General features: G+C 63.7%; 7 protein-coding genes across 7 annotated transcripts; 1 reads left to right on the top strand and 6 right to left on the bottom strand.

The window, feature by feature from the left end:
* Positions 1-534: 534 nt before the first annotated feature.
* On the bottom strand, positions 535-1,860 carry LOC62_01G001502 (uncharacterized protein; the record flags this gene model as incomplete). The annotated part of the gene is made up of 1 exon (XM_062767997.1): positions 535-1,860. The coding sequence occupies one exon, from the start codon at positions 1,858-1,860 to the stop codon at positions 535-537; it is 1,326 nt and encodes a 441-aa protein (XP_062623981.1).
* Positions 1,861-2,478: 618 nt separating this feature from the next.
* LOC62_01G001501 (uncharacterized protein) lies at positions 2,479-2,871 on the bottom strand (the record flags this gene model as incomplete). The annotated part of the gene is made up of 1 exon (XM_062767996.1): positions 2,479-2,871. One exon carries the CDS (start codon positions 2,869-2,871, stop codon positions 2,479-2,481), a length of 393 nt encoding a protein of 130 aa, XP_062623980.1.
* A 648-nt stretch (positions 2,872-3,519) lies between these two features.
* Positions 3,520-3,986, bottom strand: LOC62_01G001500 (uncharacterized protein; the record flags this gene model as incomplete). Its single annotated transcript, XM_062767995.1, has 2 exons — positions 3,520-3,926; positions 3,977-3,986. 2 exons carry the CDS (start codon positions 3,984-3,986, stop codon positions 3,520-3,522), a joined length of 417 nt encoding a protein of 138 aa, XP_062623979.1.
* A 408-nt stretch (positions 3,987-4,394) lies between these two features.
* SPAC8F11.04 (Putative ribosome biogenesis protein) lies at positions 4,395-5,701 on the bottom strand. Its single transcript, XM_062767994.1, has 3 exons — positions 5,435-5,701; positions 5,025-5,393; positions 4,395-4,974 (listed from the first exon to the last, which is right to left on the bottom strand). Exons 1-3 carry the CDS (start codon positions 5,668-5,670, stop codon positions 4,482-4,484), a joined length of 1,098 nt encoding a protein of 365 aa, XP_062623978.1. The 5' UTR covers positions 5,671-5,701; the 3' UTR covers positions 4,395-4,481.
* A 125-nt stretch (positions 5,702-5,826) lies between these two features.
* SPAC22A12.10 (putative CDP-alcohol phosphatidyltransferase class-I family protein) lies at positions 5,827-8,032 on the bottom strand. The gene is made up of 6 exons (XM_062767993.1): positions 7,765-8,032; positions 7,457-7,589; positions 7,308-7,388; positions 6,345-7,065; positions 6,197-6,307; positions 5,827-6,160 (listed from the first exon to the last, which is right to left on the bottom strand). Exons 1-6 carry the CDS (start codon positions 7,906-7,908, stop codon positions 6,070-6,072), a joined length of 1,281 nt encoding a protein of 426 aa, XP_062623977.1. The 5' UTR covers positions 7,909-8,032; the 3' UTR covers positions 5,827-6,069.
* An 820-nt stretch (positions 8,033-8,852) lies between these two features.
* LOC62_01G001497 (uncharacterized protein) lies at positions 8,853-9,872 on the top strand (the record flags this gene model as incomplete). Its single annotated transcript, XM_062767992.1, has 2 exons — positions 8,853-8,875; positions 9,095-9,872. 2 exons carry the CDS (start codon positions 8,853-8,855, stop codon positions 9,870-9,872), a joined length of 801 nt encoding a protein of 266 aa, XP_062623976.1.
* An 852-nt stretch (positions 9,873-10,724) lies between these two features.
* On the bottom strand, positions 10,725-13,533 carry GFA1 (Glutamine--fructose-6-phosphate aminotransferase [isomerizing]). Its single transcript, XM_062767991.1, has 4 exons — positions 13,249-13,533; positions 13,088-13,195; positions 11,038-12,932; positions 10,725-10,953 (listed from the first exon to the last, which is right to left on the bottom strand). The coding sequence occupies exons 1-4, from the start codon at positions 13,253-13,255 to the stop codon at positions 10,846-10,848; spliced, it is 2,118 nt and encodes a 705-aa protein (XP_062623975.1). The 5' UTR covers positions 13,256-13,533; the 3' UTR covers positions 10,725-10,845.
* Positions 13,534-14,943: the final 1,410 nt, after the last annotated feature.

Here is a 14,943-nt window from a genome sequence, read left to right as displayed (position 1 = left end):
TTAGCTGGCGTCCAGGAAGCGAGAGCGTGCACATACCGATGATCGGGTCTGTCTGGTCGGGGTGCTGAGTAGGCTGCGGTGGGAGCTGGTGATGGGAGAGTGAAGAAGGAAGAGGCGAAGAAGAGTGAGTGGGTGAGTAGAGTGAGTAGAGAGCGTGACTGACGGTGGGCAGGTTGACATGCGGGAGGGAAGACAAGGAAGACGAGGAAGACGAGGAAGGCGCATGCGCTGTGACCAAGTAGACAGGTGACTCATCCGCTGCCGTCGAAGACGGCGCGTCCAAAGGACAGCGTGTGGACGCGCTGCACGACTTGTGTGGAGGTCTGGGGGAACGCGCTTGCATCGCGGGGCACGGGCAACATGTCGTGGACCGGTCACCTCTCGTCAGCTCTTGACGCTGTGTCAGTCACGTCACAACTGAGGTGATGCAGCAACACACTGCATATTCTACTGTTCTCTACAAATCGAAGCTAGGAAGCCTCACTCGCGGTGCTCTTGGGCAGCCGCGCCGTCGGAGGTGGTGAGGACGTGGCCCTACGCCGCGTTGTGGCCATTCTGGCCGGCGAGCCCGGTGCCAATCTTGTCCTCACCGGCAACAGAGCCGCCTCCGATCTGGAGGGCACGGCGACGTTCGTCCTCACGCACGCACTGAACGATCTCGGGCTCGTAGCGGTCGGTTTGGATGTTCGAGGTCGCGAGGGGGCGGGCCACGTTGCCTCCAACGGCAGGCTGCTGTCCGCTCGTGCTCTGGTGGTGGTTGAGCGGGGTGCGGTTTGGCGATATCACACTGAGGAGATCTGCAGCGCGGCGTGGGTTAACGCGAAGGAATCGGCGGAAAAGGAACTCGCGAGTAGTTGGGCCGATAAGGTGGTCGTAGTAGTAGCCGTTGACGCCTGGGATCTGCCGGCGGCCGATGCAAGGAAAGAAGTCATTGTCATCGAGACGGCGGTTGGGGTCCTCATTAGGGTACCACAGGTGGCCGTAGCTCACACGGGTATTGGCGGGGAGCTCCTCCTCAATGATCTCAGAGGCGCGCACGGGGTTGCTCCTCCAGTACTCGAAAAACATGCGTTCGAGAAAAATTGCGGTGATGTGATGACGGTGCTCATTGTCGTAACAGGCCATGCCGAAGGTGGTCTTGGGAGCAGGGTTGTTGGACTGAGGAGCAGCGTTGTTGGACTGAGGAGCAGCGTTGTTGGACTGAGGAGCAGCGTTGTTGGACTGAGGAGCAGCGTTGTTGGACTGAGGAGCAGCGTTGTTGGACTGAGGAGCAGGGCTGTTGTACTGAGGACCAAAGTGGCCGTTGCTACCGTCGTGGTCATGGCGGTCTTCATGCTTGACGGGGTTGTGGCGAGCAGGGCTGCGCGAACGGGTGTTACGGCGGTCGTGGCCACCGTCGCGACCAGTACGGCGGTCGGAGTCGTAGTCACGGCGGCCACCACCAGCAGCGAGGGCCTCGTAGCGGTCATCGTCGTTGTCATTGTCGTCGTCGCGGCGGCTAACGCGGCGGTGACGGCAACCACGACGATGACGACGACCGCCCTCCTCGAGGGGGGCGTCGCCGTTGAGGGGCTGGTTCGAGGCGTTGCCACCGGTCTGGTGCGAAACGCCGTTGCGGTGGTGGCCGCCGCCGTGGTGCGAGGTGTCAATGCCGTTCTGGGGCGAGGCGCGGTTGCCGTGCTTGCGCGAGGGGTGGTTGACGCCGTTCTGGTGGGTGGTGCGGTTGACGCCGTGCTGGTGCGAGGCGTTGTCGCCGCCTTGCTGGCGCGAGGTGCGGTGACCGTGGTGCTGGTTAGGCGCGTTGCCACCGTTGTGGGTGGCGGGGGCGTTGTCGTCCCAGTCGTCGTGGGCACGCGGCATTGTGGCTGCGGTGTCAGTGTCTGCGAGGAAGGACGAGCAAGTCGAGTCGTGACGTACTAGTTGACGAGTTGAGTTGCTGTGTGTGTGTGGTGGGGTCTTGTTTGGGAGAGGAGGGAAGGTGGGAGGTGAAGAAGTGAGAGGGAATGGGAGGTGGTGGGATGAGAGACGACAAGAGGGAAGACGGCGGCGAGGGGGGATTTATACGCTGCGTCCCCACTGCCGGTGAGTCAACCTCGCCACCCAAAGGACTGCCAGTCACCGCTGTACCCGTCACCGCTGCATGCCTCGTGTACGCGTCGCGTCGAGGGAGCACGGCGTTGCCTCGTGTCTACCGTGTGTGCATGCTTCGGGAATACACACTGCCTCGTGCCCGCGACGCGTCGCAGACACGCTCGGGCCACCTGCCACAGTCGCGGCCACGCATGTTGCTCGTGTCCTCCATCGGTCCGTCCGCCGTCCCCACGCTCCGTCAGTGCTCGGCTCAGTATTACATGCGCGGGGACGACGCAAATGACAGCAGCAGGCACCTTAGAGAGCGCATTTCATGCATCAATGACTGGAAGCAGGACGGCTCTAGCTACAGAAGAGGAGGAATCGCATGGTGGCGGTAGACCGCGGTCACGGCTTAGTGACGGCGCGCACGCTTCGGCCATGGACGCGGAGGCGATAGGCCTCGCGGCGCCAGTGGGCCCGCTGGGCGGCGTAGCGCGCGACTTCGAGTTGGTAGCGCGCGTCCTCGGCGTCCCAGCGCGCGTAGTCGTGCACGAGCCCGTTGAAGCGGCGGATGCACTCCACCTGACGGCGGAGGCTCTCGACGGCGTGGCGGTGCGTGTCGGTCGCGAAGGCGACGCGCCAGAGAGCAATGGGGGTGTTGTAACGCTGCGCGTTGCGGGTGGCGGACTTGAGCAAGTCGCTGGTGAGGGTGACGAGGTCTTCGTCGGTACGGATGGCGTCGCGCTGCGCTTGGTCACGGGGGCGCTCGGGGAGCCGGCCGGAGCGACGGGGCATCATCGTGCAGGCTCTGCGCTGTCAGTGGATGTGAGGAGGCGTAGCGTGGACGTACAGCTGGTCAGGCTTGCGTTGGGTCAGGAGGTGGATGTGGTTTGAGGTGGAGGGTGGTCTTTGAACCAGGTGAGTGATTGATGGTGGGGTGAGAGGCAACAAGAGTGAAGACGGCGGCGAGGTGAGGCGGTACTTATACAGTGTCTGCCGACTCCGACCATCACTGCCAGTGAGGTCGACTTGGCCACCCAAAGACTCAACTCGCCACCCAAAGGAGGTCTGACAAGACAGCCGGCCTTGTGTATGCGTCACGCGTTGGGGTAGCACACTGCTGCCTCGTGTCCGCCGCGCTTCGCACACTCACCCCACCGCTCGGACCACTTGCCACACTCATGCGCGCGCGTGCCGGGCGGGCGGGCCGTTGTCCTCCCACCTTCGTGGGTTCTCGGCGCGGCATGCGTATACTGAGCTCTATCCCTGTTTATGTATGGGTACCAGTGTCGAGGCAGTCGTTTGTGCCACTTGCACCCTGCCCGCCGACGGAGCAATTGGTGGTATGTAGCAGGCGCGTCAGAGAAGCCGCAATTGCATGCATCGATGACTGCAAGCAGGACACAGCCACATCTACAGGAGCGGAGCGGGGTGGGGTCGTTCGCTCTAATCAAAGTCAAAGTGGGCCACAATCCCCGCCGCCTGTAAGAGGCGAAGGCCCTCGGGTATCCAGCGGGCCCAGTCGGCGCGGATATGCTTATCCTCGCGGCGCGCACGCTCTTCATCAGCCGCATTGCGCACCCAGTTGAGGATGGCCTGGGGGTGGGTGTGGTAGATGTGCTCGGCTTCACGGCGCTGGAGCTCGCACGCGCGGCGGTGGATGACCTTTTGAAAGCCCACACGCCACTGGGCAAGCGGGCTTTTGTCGGTCTTTGCCTCGAGCGTCCGGACCACCAGGTGGTCGTGGGTGCGGCGTACGAGGTCTTCCAAGGCGTTGAAGCTGGCCCACTGGCGTCGGGTGCGGGGGAGCCAGCGGGAAAGGGGGTGTCGAGAGCGGGCCGCGACGACGGTGTCTGCGCTGTCAGTGTTTGCGAGCAGGCTTGGCGTAGACGCGTGGACGTACCGCTGTTCATGTTTGGGTCTGTTGAGGAGGAGAGTTGATGTTTAGCTGGGTGTCTTGTTGAGAAGCGGTGAATGGTTGATGGTGGGGTGAGAGACGACATGAGGGACGCCGGCGGTGAGGGGGCTCAACTTGGTCATCAAGTGACCCGACTCGCCGCCCAAAGGATCGCCAGTCACAGCTGTACGCCTCGTGTACAGGTCGAGCGTAGGGGGCACGCCATTGCCTCGTGTCCGCCGTGCGCGCGGGGTGTGGGACCACACGCTACCTCGTGCCCACAACGCGTCGCGGACGCACTCCGACGCTCGGGCCACCTGCCACACTCTCGCGCCCCGCCGCGTGGCCTGCCGTCAGCCCCTGGTCAGCTCGGCGTCGGCGTCGGCGTCAACTCGACCCTGTACACCGCCGTCAGTAGCATCAGCTCGCCGTAACAATAGCATGCATACACTGATACTCTATCCGGGGTGGTATATCGCGCCGCGCCCGAGCCCAATCGCTCTTCGCCTCGCTACTTCCTCGCCTTGCCAATAGCGGCCGTCTTGGCCTTCTTCGCGCCCGAGCCGATCGTCGAGCTCTTCTTCTTCGGCGTGACCTCGACGCCGGCGCTCACGCCCTTCTTGGCCTTGACGACGACCTTCTTGGACGGCGCGGGGGCAGCGACCGCAGCGACCGCAGCCTCGACCTTGGCGGCCTTGGCCTTGCCCGCGGCGGCGGTGACCTCGGCGACGGCGGACACGGGGGCAGCCTTGCCCTTGCCCTTCTTGGGGGCGGGGGCAGCGACGGGGGCGTCCATGTCCACGTCCTCTGCGGCGTCGGCAAAGCGCGAGTCGAGCGACGCAGAGTACACGGGCAGCAGGACCGACGTGCTCGTCTTGATGCCGACCGACAGCACGTTCTCCCATCCGCCGGGGATGAGCTCGACGGCGGCAGGGAGCGCAGCGAGGAGGTTCTCGGTCGTCTGGGCCGCGGTCGAGGTGCCAATGGTCGCTATCCTGATCGAGCTGGCAAGCATTAGCACGGCGTCAACCAGCCACAGTCTTGTCCCACTCACTTCGACGTTCCAGTGCTAGGGTGGAAGTAGGTGCTGTTGATCGCACGGCCGAGCTCGGCCTTGAGGTCCTTGCGTAGCAAGTTGACGGGGATGGGCTGCTTCTTGGCGGTGAAGAAGATCTTGCCGAGGAGCTTGGGCATCATGGGGAGCACGCGGTCGTCGCAGAGGAAGAGCTCGTGGTCGGCGGCGAGCTGGCGGCGGGGCTCGAACGGCTTGAACTTGCCCTTGAGCTTGTCGACGCCGACGACGCGCGCGATAAACTTGATGCCGTGCGCCTCGAGCAGGTCCTTGTACTCGCGCTGCGGGTCCTTGGTGATCAGGCAGACGGACGTGGCGGGCGGCGGGGGGAGGGGAGGCGAGGGGAGCTGGCTGCGGGGGGTCAGAGCAAGGCCGACGCTGTCCCAACTCACATCTTGACGGGCATGAGCTTTTTCCGCGTGCTGCCAGTCTTGGTGTTGATGCTCAGCCACACGTGCTCGTCGCGCTCGAGCAGCTCGGTCTCCTCGCGCTCCTTCTGGACCTTGGCGGCATGCTTGAGCAGCGCGTTGACGGCCTTGGTCGCCTGAGCCTTGTTAAAGTCGGCGGGGAGCGTGCCGGCCGGAGCGGCGTCGATGGGGGCCTGGGGGGCAGCAGACTTCTTGGCCATGTTTGTCTTGCCGCGGTGTGATGAACAAGTGTTGCAGCGCCGGCTGCTCGAAGATTTCTGACATTGTTAGCTCGCTGGGTGGAGGGCAGACGATCAAGCAAAGCAACTTTTGAGACGGTCACGTGATCCCACTCCGGGATCAAATCCACCCCGCAATCTCCACATCAAGATGCATGGCAACCGTCTATGTGTGGAAGAGACTTGTGCTCCTGGAGATTGAGAAATGTATGGATATGTACTGTCATGCCGTGGGGATATGACGCCGGTCATGGTCGGCTGGCAAGTATAGGCAGACGGTTGTGTATTGCGATTAGGCCTTGTTTTGGGGGGTAAGATTGTAGCTGCGCTCGGGGGTAACATGTGGTTCGGGGCGTCTACTACTCTTCTTGATCACGGCGTCTACTCCTTCTTGATCGTGTTGGCGTCGACCCAGCGGCCCTGGGCGTCCTTACGACGGACAGTGAAGCAGGCAATGCCAGTGTACTCGCATCTGCGGGTCAGCCGTGTCGGGGTGCGCCGCACTCACATTTGCCAAATGATCTCGCGCGCAAAGCGCACATAGTTGAACAGGGCGACAAAGAACGACATCTGGATGAAGACGTCTGATGCGATGGCGCTGCCTTGGACTAGCGGTTCGCTGGGGAGTTAGCCCGGTGAAAGACATCCTAACTCACCGTCCAAACAGCCACTCTGCGTTGGCGTCCAACGCCCCGAACAGCGAGTAGATCATCATGCCGTTCCAGTACGGGAAGGGCGATTTTGTGACGTGTGCCAGGATGAGCTGGGACACTTGGTACGCGGCGGCCATGCCCCAGTAGCCAATAAAGGGGAGGAGACGGGCGTCGTGGACGAGGGCGACACCGTTCTTGCGCTCCGAGTGGAGCCACATGACGAGGATGGCAGTGTGGACGCCAAAGGGAAGCAGGCCGAGCAGGGGAGTGAGGATCGGCTTCTTCTCGCGGTGGCGGGCGGCAATGACGTGCCAGTACGCGGTGATGATGTTGGCAGCGGTGCCGAACGCGCCAAAGATCATGAACGCGACGTTGATGGGCAGCGTCGCGAGCGTGTACTTGTCCGGGAGATTGAGGAGGGTGTCGATCTTGGTCGCAAACTGGAGGCCGAGGTCGCCGGGGATGAGGGAGAAGATGGGCAGGTCCCAGAAGCGCTGGTGCAGCGGGTGGATCGCAGTGATGGCGTAGATGGCCACGACCATGAGGATACCCTCGACGGGGCCAGAGAAGGCCGAGAGGTACAGCGTGCCAGTGTGGTACTCCTCCCAGGTGGAGGCGTAAAAGTTGGTCAGGGACGCGGTCATGCTCGCCACTGTCCACCACGAGCGGTTGAGGTTGAGCGCGTGGCACGCGAGGATGACCTCGAGCGAGGTGTTGATCGCGTCTGGGCTTGTTAGCTGGAGCTCGGTTACGATTCGCATGGTCGCGGGCGTCATAGCCTAGGCTCGATCGGCGATTGCTCGATGGTCGTGATCGCCAAAAGGTCGAGCGATCGGCGTCGAGCCGTGGAGCGAAAGGCACTGCCGAGGTGCTCCTTCTCATCCACGCCACCTCACCGACACCGCCTCTGATACCACCTCGGACACGAGGACCTCACACCGTGCTGCACCGCGTCACAACACTCACCACATCCGTGGTCGAACATCTCCCCGAGCGCCGAGCCCATGCCGAGGCGACGCGCCTGCTTTCCGTCGATAGCGTCCATGCCTGTGGCGTGAGCAGTGTTTCTTCCAGCCTGATACACTACACGCGCAGCTCGCCCACCTCGCACTCACTCTGGTACGCAAACAGTCCAAATGCCCACGTAAAGTAGACCCATGGCGGCAGGTCCTTGCCCTCGTAGGTGATGTCGAACCAGAGCAGCGTCGCGACGTTTATGAACACGAAGCAAAGGCCGAGGAAGGTGATCTGCGGGGGTTAGCGGTCAACTCGGGATGTGGTCCGGAACGGCAAAGGGCGAGGGCGACGCGGAGCGCCGAGCTTGCGTCGTCGTCGGCTTGCCGGCGTGCTAGCGGCTGGTCCTTTGCGCTCCGACACCGTCGCGGCCGCGCGCTCTGCGCGCCCGCTCCAAGCATCCACTCACCGCGTTCGGCGCCAGCGTCCGCGGGAAGAGCGTGACGAGCCAGTTCCACCAGTGCCCCAGCACATGCCGCGAGACGATCGACTTGTCGACACCCGAGTACTTGTACTGGTCGAGGCCGGCGAGGTGGGCCTTTGTGAGGCGCATGGTGGTGGACGGTCGGGCTTGCAGCACGCGGCGTCGCTGGGGGCCTGTTGCACCTGTTCTCTGCGCTGGTGGAGCCCGAGACGAGACGACGACGACGACGATGCGGCGGCGATGAAAGAGTGAGCTTTGATGTTGGGTTGGGTTGGGGGTGAGCTAGTGTGGTGGTGAGAGAGTGTGCCCCGGCCGGCTGGGTGACGGCTCGCGGGACTTTTTTTTTCCAGTGGCACAAGGCCGTTGGGGCAAAGAGTGGTTCTGTCAGACGTCACTGACAGCGTGTTGACGACACGAGCGGCGAAGCCGATCGTGTTAAGATGCCTTTTGGGTATGTTTGCGCAGTGGTCTCATGTGCTGGCTTACATGGTGCGAGGAGGGTGTTCCAGAAACGAATGAACAGTGAGCAGCAGCACCTGGGAATTATAGAGCCATGGGCAGGCAATACTGGGGACTTGTATGCACGACACGCCAGCGGGAACATAGATCAACAACAATGCATTTGTGACGTCGCAGTGTGAGCTCGCAGAGAAGCAAAACGGTGGCAGCAGTGAGCCATGGTTCTGGCGTTCCTCGCTTGGCGGGCTCTCGCTTCTGGCAAGTCTGTGGTTCTACAGTCCGCCCACCCGCACAGCGGCGTCGCCCACCCTTCGTGGGCACCTGGAGTAGTTCGTGAAGTCGTGATCGTGACAGTCGTGACAAGGGACAGGGGGGCGGGTGGCTTGTGGCACCAGGCGAGGGCGAGGGGAGGGTGAGGGTGAGGGCGAGGGCTAAAGCTCCGGCGAGTGCAGAGCGAGGCGCGTCAGGCCGCTTGGTACAGTGACGCTGAGTTGAAAGCCGAGTGGCGCGCGGCGTGCGGCGACGTGGCGCGGCGCCGCGGGGTGGCGGTGGCCGCTGTGGTGGCCGCGGCTGCTGCTGCCTCTGCCTCTGTCTCTGGGTCCGACAGACGAGGCATGGCGCGCACCTCGTCTGCAAAGTGGGCGCGCGGGGCAGGGCGGCGGAGGACAGGACTCGGCGGCGGCGCGGGCGGGGGCGTGTAGAAGGGTGTCCGGGGCGGGGAGTGCGTGCCCGTGGTTGGGGTGCGTGGCGACGGTGGTCGCTGGGCCGGGGTCGACGCTGCGTGTGTCGCGAGTGACGGCGACGGCGAGCGCGTCGGCGGCGGTGCGCGGGGTGGCGACCGTGCCCCCGCCGCCAGCGTCGGCGTGAGCGCGAGCCCGCTCTCCGTGCGCGCCAAGCTCGGCACGCTGAGCTGCGGCGTGGACGGCGGACTCGCCTCGACCGTCGCGAGTCTGGTCCTGCCGCCGCTCCACGCAGTAGCGTACGACGCGTGCGACGCGTCCGTCGCGCTGCCCCACGTCGCGGCGGTGCCTGCGCTCGCGGCGGACACGGCGGACACGGCGCTGGCGGTGCTGGCGACGCTGCGTGCCGAGCGCCACGAGCCGAGCGAGGCCCATCTCCCCGTCCGCCAGCTGCGCGGTCTTCTCCCAGCCAGTCTACCGCTTCTCCCTCTCGCGTCTTCGTCGCCACCGCCCTCCCCCTCGCCCACCGCCCCCGCCCCCTCTTCAGAGACAGTCGGCATGATGCTCGGCGGATACGCAGGCAACGCGCCGTCCCCGAACGCGCTCTCCGCCCGGTGGCGGCGCATGACGCTCTCTTCCCCAAGGGCAGGCTTGTACCCGTACGCCGGGAGCGTGGAGATCGAATGGCCCGAGTCGGTGCGCCGCAGGCCGTATGCGCGGCGCGGGCGCACGGCGTCGAGGTCGGCGTCGGACGGCATGGGCATGGGCAGCGTGCGCGGGGACGGCGCGGCCTCAAGCCCGGCCCCGCACCCGCCGCAGCAGAGCAGCTGGTCCAGCCCGATCGCTATCGCGCGCCCCACGCGCCGCCAGCGGCCCCTTGGGCGGGCGACTTGCCGCGTGGCGACAAGCTCGGGGTCGCGCGCCGCCGCGGCCGGTGGCGAGAGGGGGAGGTAGTTTGGCGGCGGGAGCGGTGGCGGGTGCGGCCAGGCCATGGCGCAAGGTGCGTGCTGATGCCGTTGGTGGTGGACGCTGGGTGACGGTGGCGGCGAGCGAGTGAGCGAGTGAGTGTTGTGTCAGGTTACGTCGTCGAGTCGTAGTCTCCCGTCGTCGACTTGACGGCCGCCGCCGCTGCTGCTCCTGCTTCAAGTAGCCATTATTGCGCGGTGCGAACCGCTGCCTGGCCGCCTGGCTGGCCGCTTTGTCCCGCCCGTCTTCTGCCCTTCTTTGCTTTGGCTTCGACACGAACGATCGGCAGGGCAGCGTGGGTGCGACCGGCGTGTGTGTAGGTGGCGGCGGGGCGGGGCGGGGCGCGTGTCGGCGCCTCGCCTCGCTCTGATAACCTGCTCGCCCCTTTCGGTGGCCTCGGGCGGGCACGAGTTGCGCGTCGGGCATGACTTGTGGACGGGACGTGCCGTCGCCTTGCCCCAGTCGGCTGCTGGACGTTACCACCGCGCTGATCGCTTCTCGGCCACACGCCCACGCCCGCGACCACGCCCGCGACCACAACCACGCCCCGCCACCGCCCTTATCAGCGCCAACTGCTGCAATCAGTGCTCCTCCGGGTGCCTGCTGCGTGGCCACACTCTCTTTGAAACAAACAACCACCCCGTGACAATCTCTCCCCTCCTCGGCGGACTGCGCCCTCCGCCCACAACCCCCGCTCACGGCTAACCAGTCTGCTCCGTCACACAGCCTGCTCTCTCCGCTCGCAGCCCACCCCGAGGCGGCGGCTGCCACCTCGACCACCGCCCACTCCCACTCCACCCCCACCCGGCCTGCTCGCTCCGCTCGCAGACCTGCGGCTCGCTGAAATATCATGATTACATACGGAGAATCAATGCGGTCATTATCCATGAATGTGTGCGGTCTCGACCCGTCGGCTCGCGACACTTTTCGCGCGCGTCGGCGTCGCTTGGCGGCCCACCGCTTACTCGGTCGTAACCGACTTGGCGAGGTTGCGGGGGAAGTCGACGTCGATGCCGTTGAGGATGGCGAGATGGTACGAGATACATTGGAGGACGACCACGTTGATGATCTGGGGGGTGTTAGTGGGAAACGAGGCGGGTAGACAGGCGGCGCCCAGCGCCCTGCGGGCGCCGGCCGCGCTGGCCGTACTCACACCCTGGAGACAGTCGATAGTGCGGGGAACGCGGATAACCTTGTGCGTGTCGTTGACGCTCTTGTCCTCCTCGTTGCAGATGATAATAGGCTGGCCCTTGCGAGCGGTAACCTGGGCAAGAGCAGACTGCGTCTTGGGGTAGAGCGAGTCCTGAGTCATGATGAAGATGACGGGGAGGTGCTCGTCGACAAGAGCAAGAGGGCCGTGCTTGAGCTCACCGGCGAGGATACCCTCAGAGTGCATGTACGAAACCTCCTTGATCTTGAGAGCACCCTCGAGACACGTGGCAAACTGGTAGCCACGGCCCATGATAAGGAGCGACTTCTCCTTGGCAAGGGTGTCCTTGGCAAGCTGCTGGAGCGACTTGTCAAGAGAAAGGACAGTCTTGATCTGCGAGGGAATGTCGTGGAGCGCAGCAATAATCTGCTGGCGGCGCTCGGCCTTGGAGATTGAGTCGTCGGACAGCTGGACAGCCATCATGACGAGAGCAATGTACTGCGAGGTGTAGGCCTTGGTCGAGGCGACACCAATCTCGGGGCCAGCGTTGATGTGGATACCCGAGTGCGTCTCACGCGAGAGGGTCGAGCCGACAACGTTGACGACACCGAGGCAGAGAGCGCCACGCTCAAGGCAGTAGCGCATGGCAAGGATGGTGTCGGCAGTCTCACCCGACTGCGAGACAAAGATGGCAATGTCGTCACGGAACACGGGCGTGCGGCGGTCCAGGAAGTCCGAGGCGAGCTCGACCGAGACGGGGATCTCGGTAAGCTCCTCAAAGACGGGGCGGACGGCGATACACGAGTGGTACGAGGTACCACAGGCGACGAACAACAGGCGGCGACCACGGCGGATGACGGGGAGGTACGCCTTGAGGCCACCAAGGGTGATGGTTCCAGTGTCAAAGTTGACACGGCCACGCATGGTGTTGACAACCGACTCGGGCTGCTCGTAGATCTCCTTCTGCATGAAGTGGTCGTACTGGCCCTTCATGATCTCGGCGAGCTCAATCTCGAGCGTCTCGATGGCACGGACCGACGAGACACCGTCGTCACGGCGGAGGCGGTGGATGTGGAGCTCACCCTCGGCGATGTGGGCAATGTCGTCGTCCTCGAGGTAGAGGACACGCTTGGTGTGCTCGATGACGGCAGCGGGGTCCGAGGCCACGAAGAACTCGATGGGCTGGGGCATGCCGTCCTCGGAGAGGAAAGCACGCGACTGCTGGCGGCGGAGCTTGGGGCCGGGGCCGTTGGCGCCGGGGACGGCGAGGAGGCCGGCACCGTCAGAGGCAGTGGCGGTGATGTTCTCCTCGTTGGGGAGCTCGACGTCGACAAAGTCGACCTTGAGCTTGCGCTCAGTCTTGACACCAATGAGAAGGGGCGAACCACGACGGGCAGCGACAATCTCGTCGGGGAAGTGGGTCGACTTGAAGACGAAGGCAAACGAACCCTCGAGCTCCTTGAGGACAGTCTTGATGAGCGACTGGAAGTTGAGGCGCTTGTTGGGCTGGCTGTCGTAGACATACTTGCAGAGCATGGCAACGGCCTCAGTGTCCGTGTCGGTGCGGAACTTGTAGCCGCGCTTCTGGAGGACGAGCTTGAGCTCCTTGTAGTTGGTGATGATACCGTTGTGGACAACCGAGAACTCGGTGAGGGGGTCCGACACGTGGGGGTGGCAGTTGTCGGTGCTGGGGACACCGTGCGTGGCCCAACGGGTGTGGGCCATCGAGGTCTGGCTCAGGAAGACCTTGGTCATGTCGACCTGCTTGTCGGTCTGGGCAGTGCCAGGGGCCGGGGTGGGGACCGCCGAGTCGACGAGCTGCTTGAGCGCAGCGACCTTGCCGACGGCCTTGAAGAGAAGGAAGGGGTCCGTGGGCGAGTCGCCATCGACTCCGATACCTAAGGACGGGGTGTCAGCGGGCGGGCGAGCGGGCAGAACGCGCGGTTAGCGAGGGCGGAGGCGTTGGGCCGCCATGGCGGAGGGCGGCGCCGGGAGGCGGGGGGCGCTCGGACAGCCCTCTCGGCTCACACAGCTCGCACACAAGTTCACTCACCGGCAGAGTCGTAACCACGGTACTCCATACGCGCCAGGGCGTTGGTGAGCACCTGGCAGACATACTTGCGGTCACGCTCGGTGAGGTAAGAGCAGTAGGAGAAGATTCCTGACACGGCGTTCAGCACGGGCCCTTCGATCGCGCAGCACGTAACGACTTACCACACATTGTTGCTCAGATCTGTCGATCAGAACGGAGAGGTCCAAGCAGAACGTCACGGAGGGCCAATGGCGGGTTGGGGTGCGAGTTTGAACGGGAGTCGCAATTGAAACGTGGAGGCAAACAGATAAGGTGGTGGGTGGGGTCGAGATGGTTCCAGCGAGTTGTAACAAACGTGTGAAGAAAGTTGCAAGACGTCGATATGCACGTAAATATAGCAATGGGCGTACAGGACAACCGGTGCGAGAGCGATACGTTGTGCGGTTTGGATATTGCAATGAAATCCGATGAGGCGATGAGGAGCGAATGTTAGCACAGCTTCGACCGACGGCAACACCGAGATGGCTTATGATACGAGAACGCGTGCCGCGGGGTCGTGGATCTAGCCCACCGTCTCAAAGCGGGCTCTGTGAGAACACCGCTAATGGGGCGTGGGCCACCTTCACCGCTTCCAACGCCATCTACCGCGCCGAGGTTGCCAAGCGTGGTGGGCGGGGCGGGGCAGCCCGCATTGCACAAACACGCCAAACACTCGGTCGGTGACGTGGAAACGGTAGGAATGTTGCGGGCGTTGCGCAACGGTGCGAGTGCAGTCGCGCGCTGGCGCCTAGGATGCGAAGACTCGATCGTAGACAAGCTTGGGACGCTGGACGACGACTTACCGAGGTTGTGTATGGAGAAAGAGAAGAGAGTGCAAGTCTAATGTTGCGAGGGGAGGACTTATAGGAAGAAAGGAAATGGCACGGCACAGCGACGGCGGCGGCGGCGGCAGGCGGGCGGCAAGGGATGGGAGGAAGGGGGGGGGGGGAGGGGGGGCAACGAGAGGGGCTTGCGACGAAAGGGGCACCAACGACAAACCAGAGAAGATCGGGAGAGGTCCGAGTGGAATGAGTGCAACACACACACACACAAATTGTCTTTTGCAACGGCGAGTGACAAGCGATGCGAAGGGGGAGGGGGGGGGGGGATGAAGAGTGTAAGAATAGATGGCTATGCATGCAGGGCGTCTCTTGTGTCGTGTAAACTGCTTGTGTGAAAGCCAAAAAAGCTGTTGCCAGTTGTGGACCTTGAAGTTGACGTTCAGGATATTATTACAGTTGGGTGGCGTGTTGTTTTGGTGTGATTGGTGCCAGCCAGGGTAGGTGGGTGTGAGTGTGAGTGGGCAGCCAGCCAGCCAGCCGTGTTCCGTGTGGGCCGTCATGTCTGTCGTCTGTATCAATCAGCCAAGCCGCTGCATTGCACTGCCGCGGCTGAGCGGGGCGTGGCGTCGCGCCAGCGCGGGCAGCAATCAATCACAAGCATGGGCACACCTTGAATGCCGCGCTGCTCGAGCGTGCATGCAAAGAGGACAGCCGAGCCCGCACTGAGCCTCGCCTTGTCTTGCACCCACCGAGCACCACAAGCCCAGCCCGTGTGGCCGTGTGCTGCGTGCGCGAACATGCCCCCGTCGATGGATCCTCCCTCACTCTCTCTCCCCTCTTACCCCCGCCGCATTCCCTGCTGGCCAGGCAGGCATCCTCCCGCAGGCAGCCGCCACTGCTTCCCTCGGTGTATCAGCTTGTGCTTGTGTCTCTCTTCCTCCCGGCGGCAACCTCACTCTGGGTCGCATGCACCCTGCAAGGTTGTAGTGCTGGAGCCAGCCTGGCCTGGCCACACACGCAACAGCACTGAAACCGTCCTCAAGGGACGTAAACACC

The sequence above is a fragment of the Vanrija pseudolonga genome, chromosome 1 (assembly GCF_020906515.1).
Source record: "Vanrija pseudolonga chromosome 1, complete sequence".
NCBI classification, from domain to species: Eukaryota; Fungi; Basidiomycota; class Tremellomycetes; order Trichosporonales; family Trichosporonaceae; genus Vanrija; species Vanrija pseudolonga.
Note: the sequence above shows the minus strand (reverse complement) of the source record. Positions and strands in the feature narration are given on the sequence as shown.

What these genes read in the sequence shown, in the direction of transcription:
- SPAC22A12.10 (XM_062767993.1), bottom strand. Translation starts at nt 7,908, where the DNA reads ATGCGCCTCACAAAGGCCCACCTCGCCGGCCTCGACCAGTACAAGTAC. An exon ending in GGACGCTGGCGCCGAACGCG is followed by an intron (nt 7,590 to 7,764) that starts GTGAGTGGATGC and finishes TAACCCCCGCAG; the next exon opens with ATCACCTTCCTCGGCCTTTG. An exon ending in TGGACTGTTTGCGTACCAGA is followed by an intron (nt 7,389 to 7,456) that starts GTGAGTGCGAGG and finishes CTCACGCCACAG; the next exon opens with GCATGGACGCTATCGACGGA.
- SPAC8F11.04 (XM_062767994.1), bottom strand. Translation starts at nt 5,670, where the DNA reads ATGGCCAAGAAGTCTGCTGCCCCCCAGGCCCCCATCGACGCCGCTCCG. An exon ending in AAGCTCATGCCCGTCAAGAT is followed by an intron (nt 5,394 to 5,434) that starts GTGAGTTGGGAC and finishes GACCCCCCGCAG; the next exon opens with CCAGCTCCCCTCGCCTCCCC. An exon ending in CCTAGCACTGGAACGTCGAA is followed by an intron (nt 4,975 to 5,024) that starts GTGAGTGGGACA and finishes AATGCTTGCCAG; the next exon opens with CTCGATCAGGATAGCGACCA.
- GFA1 (XM_062767991.1), bottom strand. An exon ending in CCGTGGTTACGACTCTGCCG is followed by an intron (nt 12,933 to 13,087) that starts GTGAGTGAACTT and finishes CCCCGTCCTTAG; the next exon opens with GTATCGGAGTCGATGGCGAC. An exon ending in CTATCGACTGTCTCCAGGGT is followed by an intron (nt 10,954 to 11,037) that starts GTGAGTACGGCC and finishes AACACCCCCCAG; the next exon opens with ATCATCAACGTGGTCGTCCT.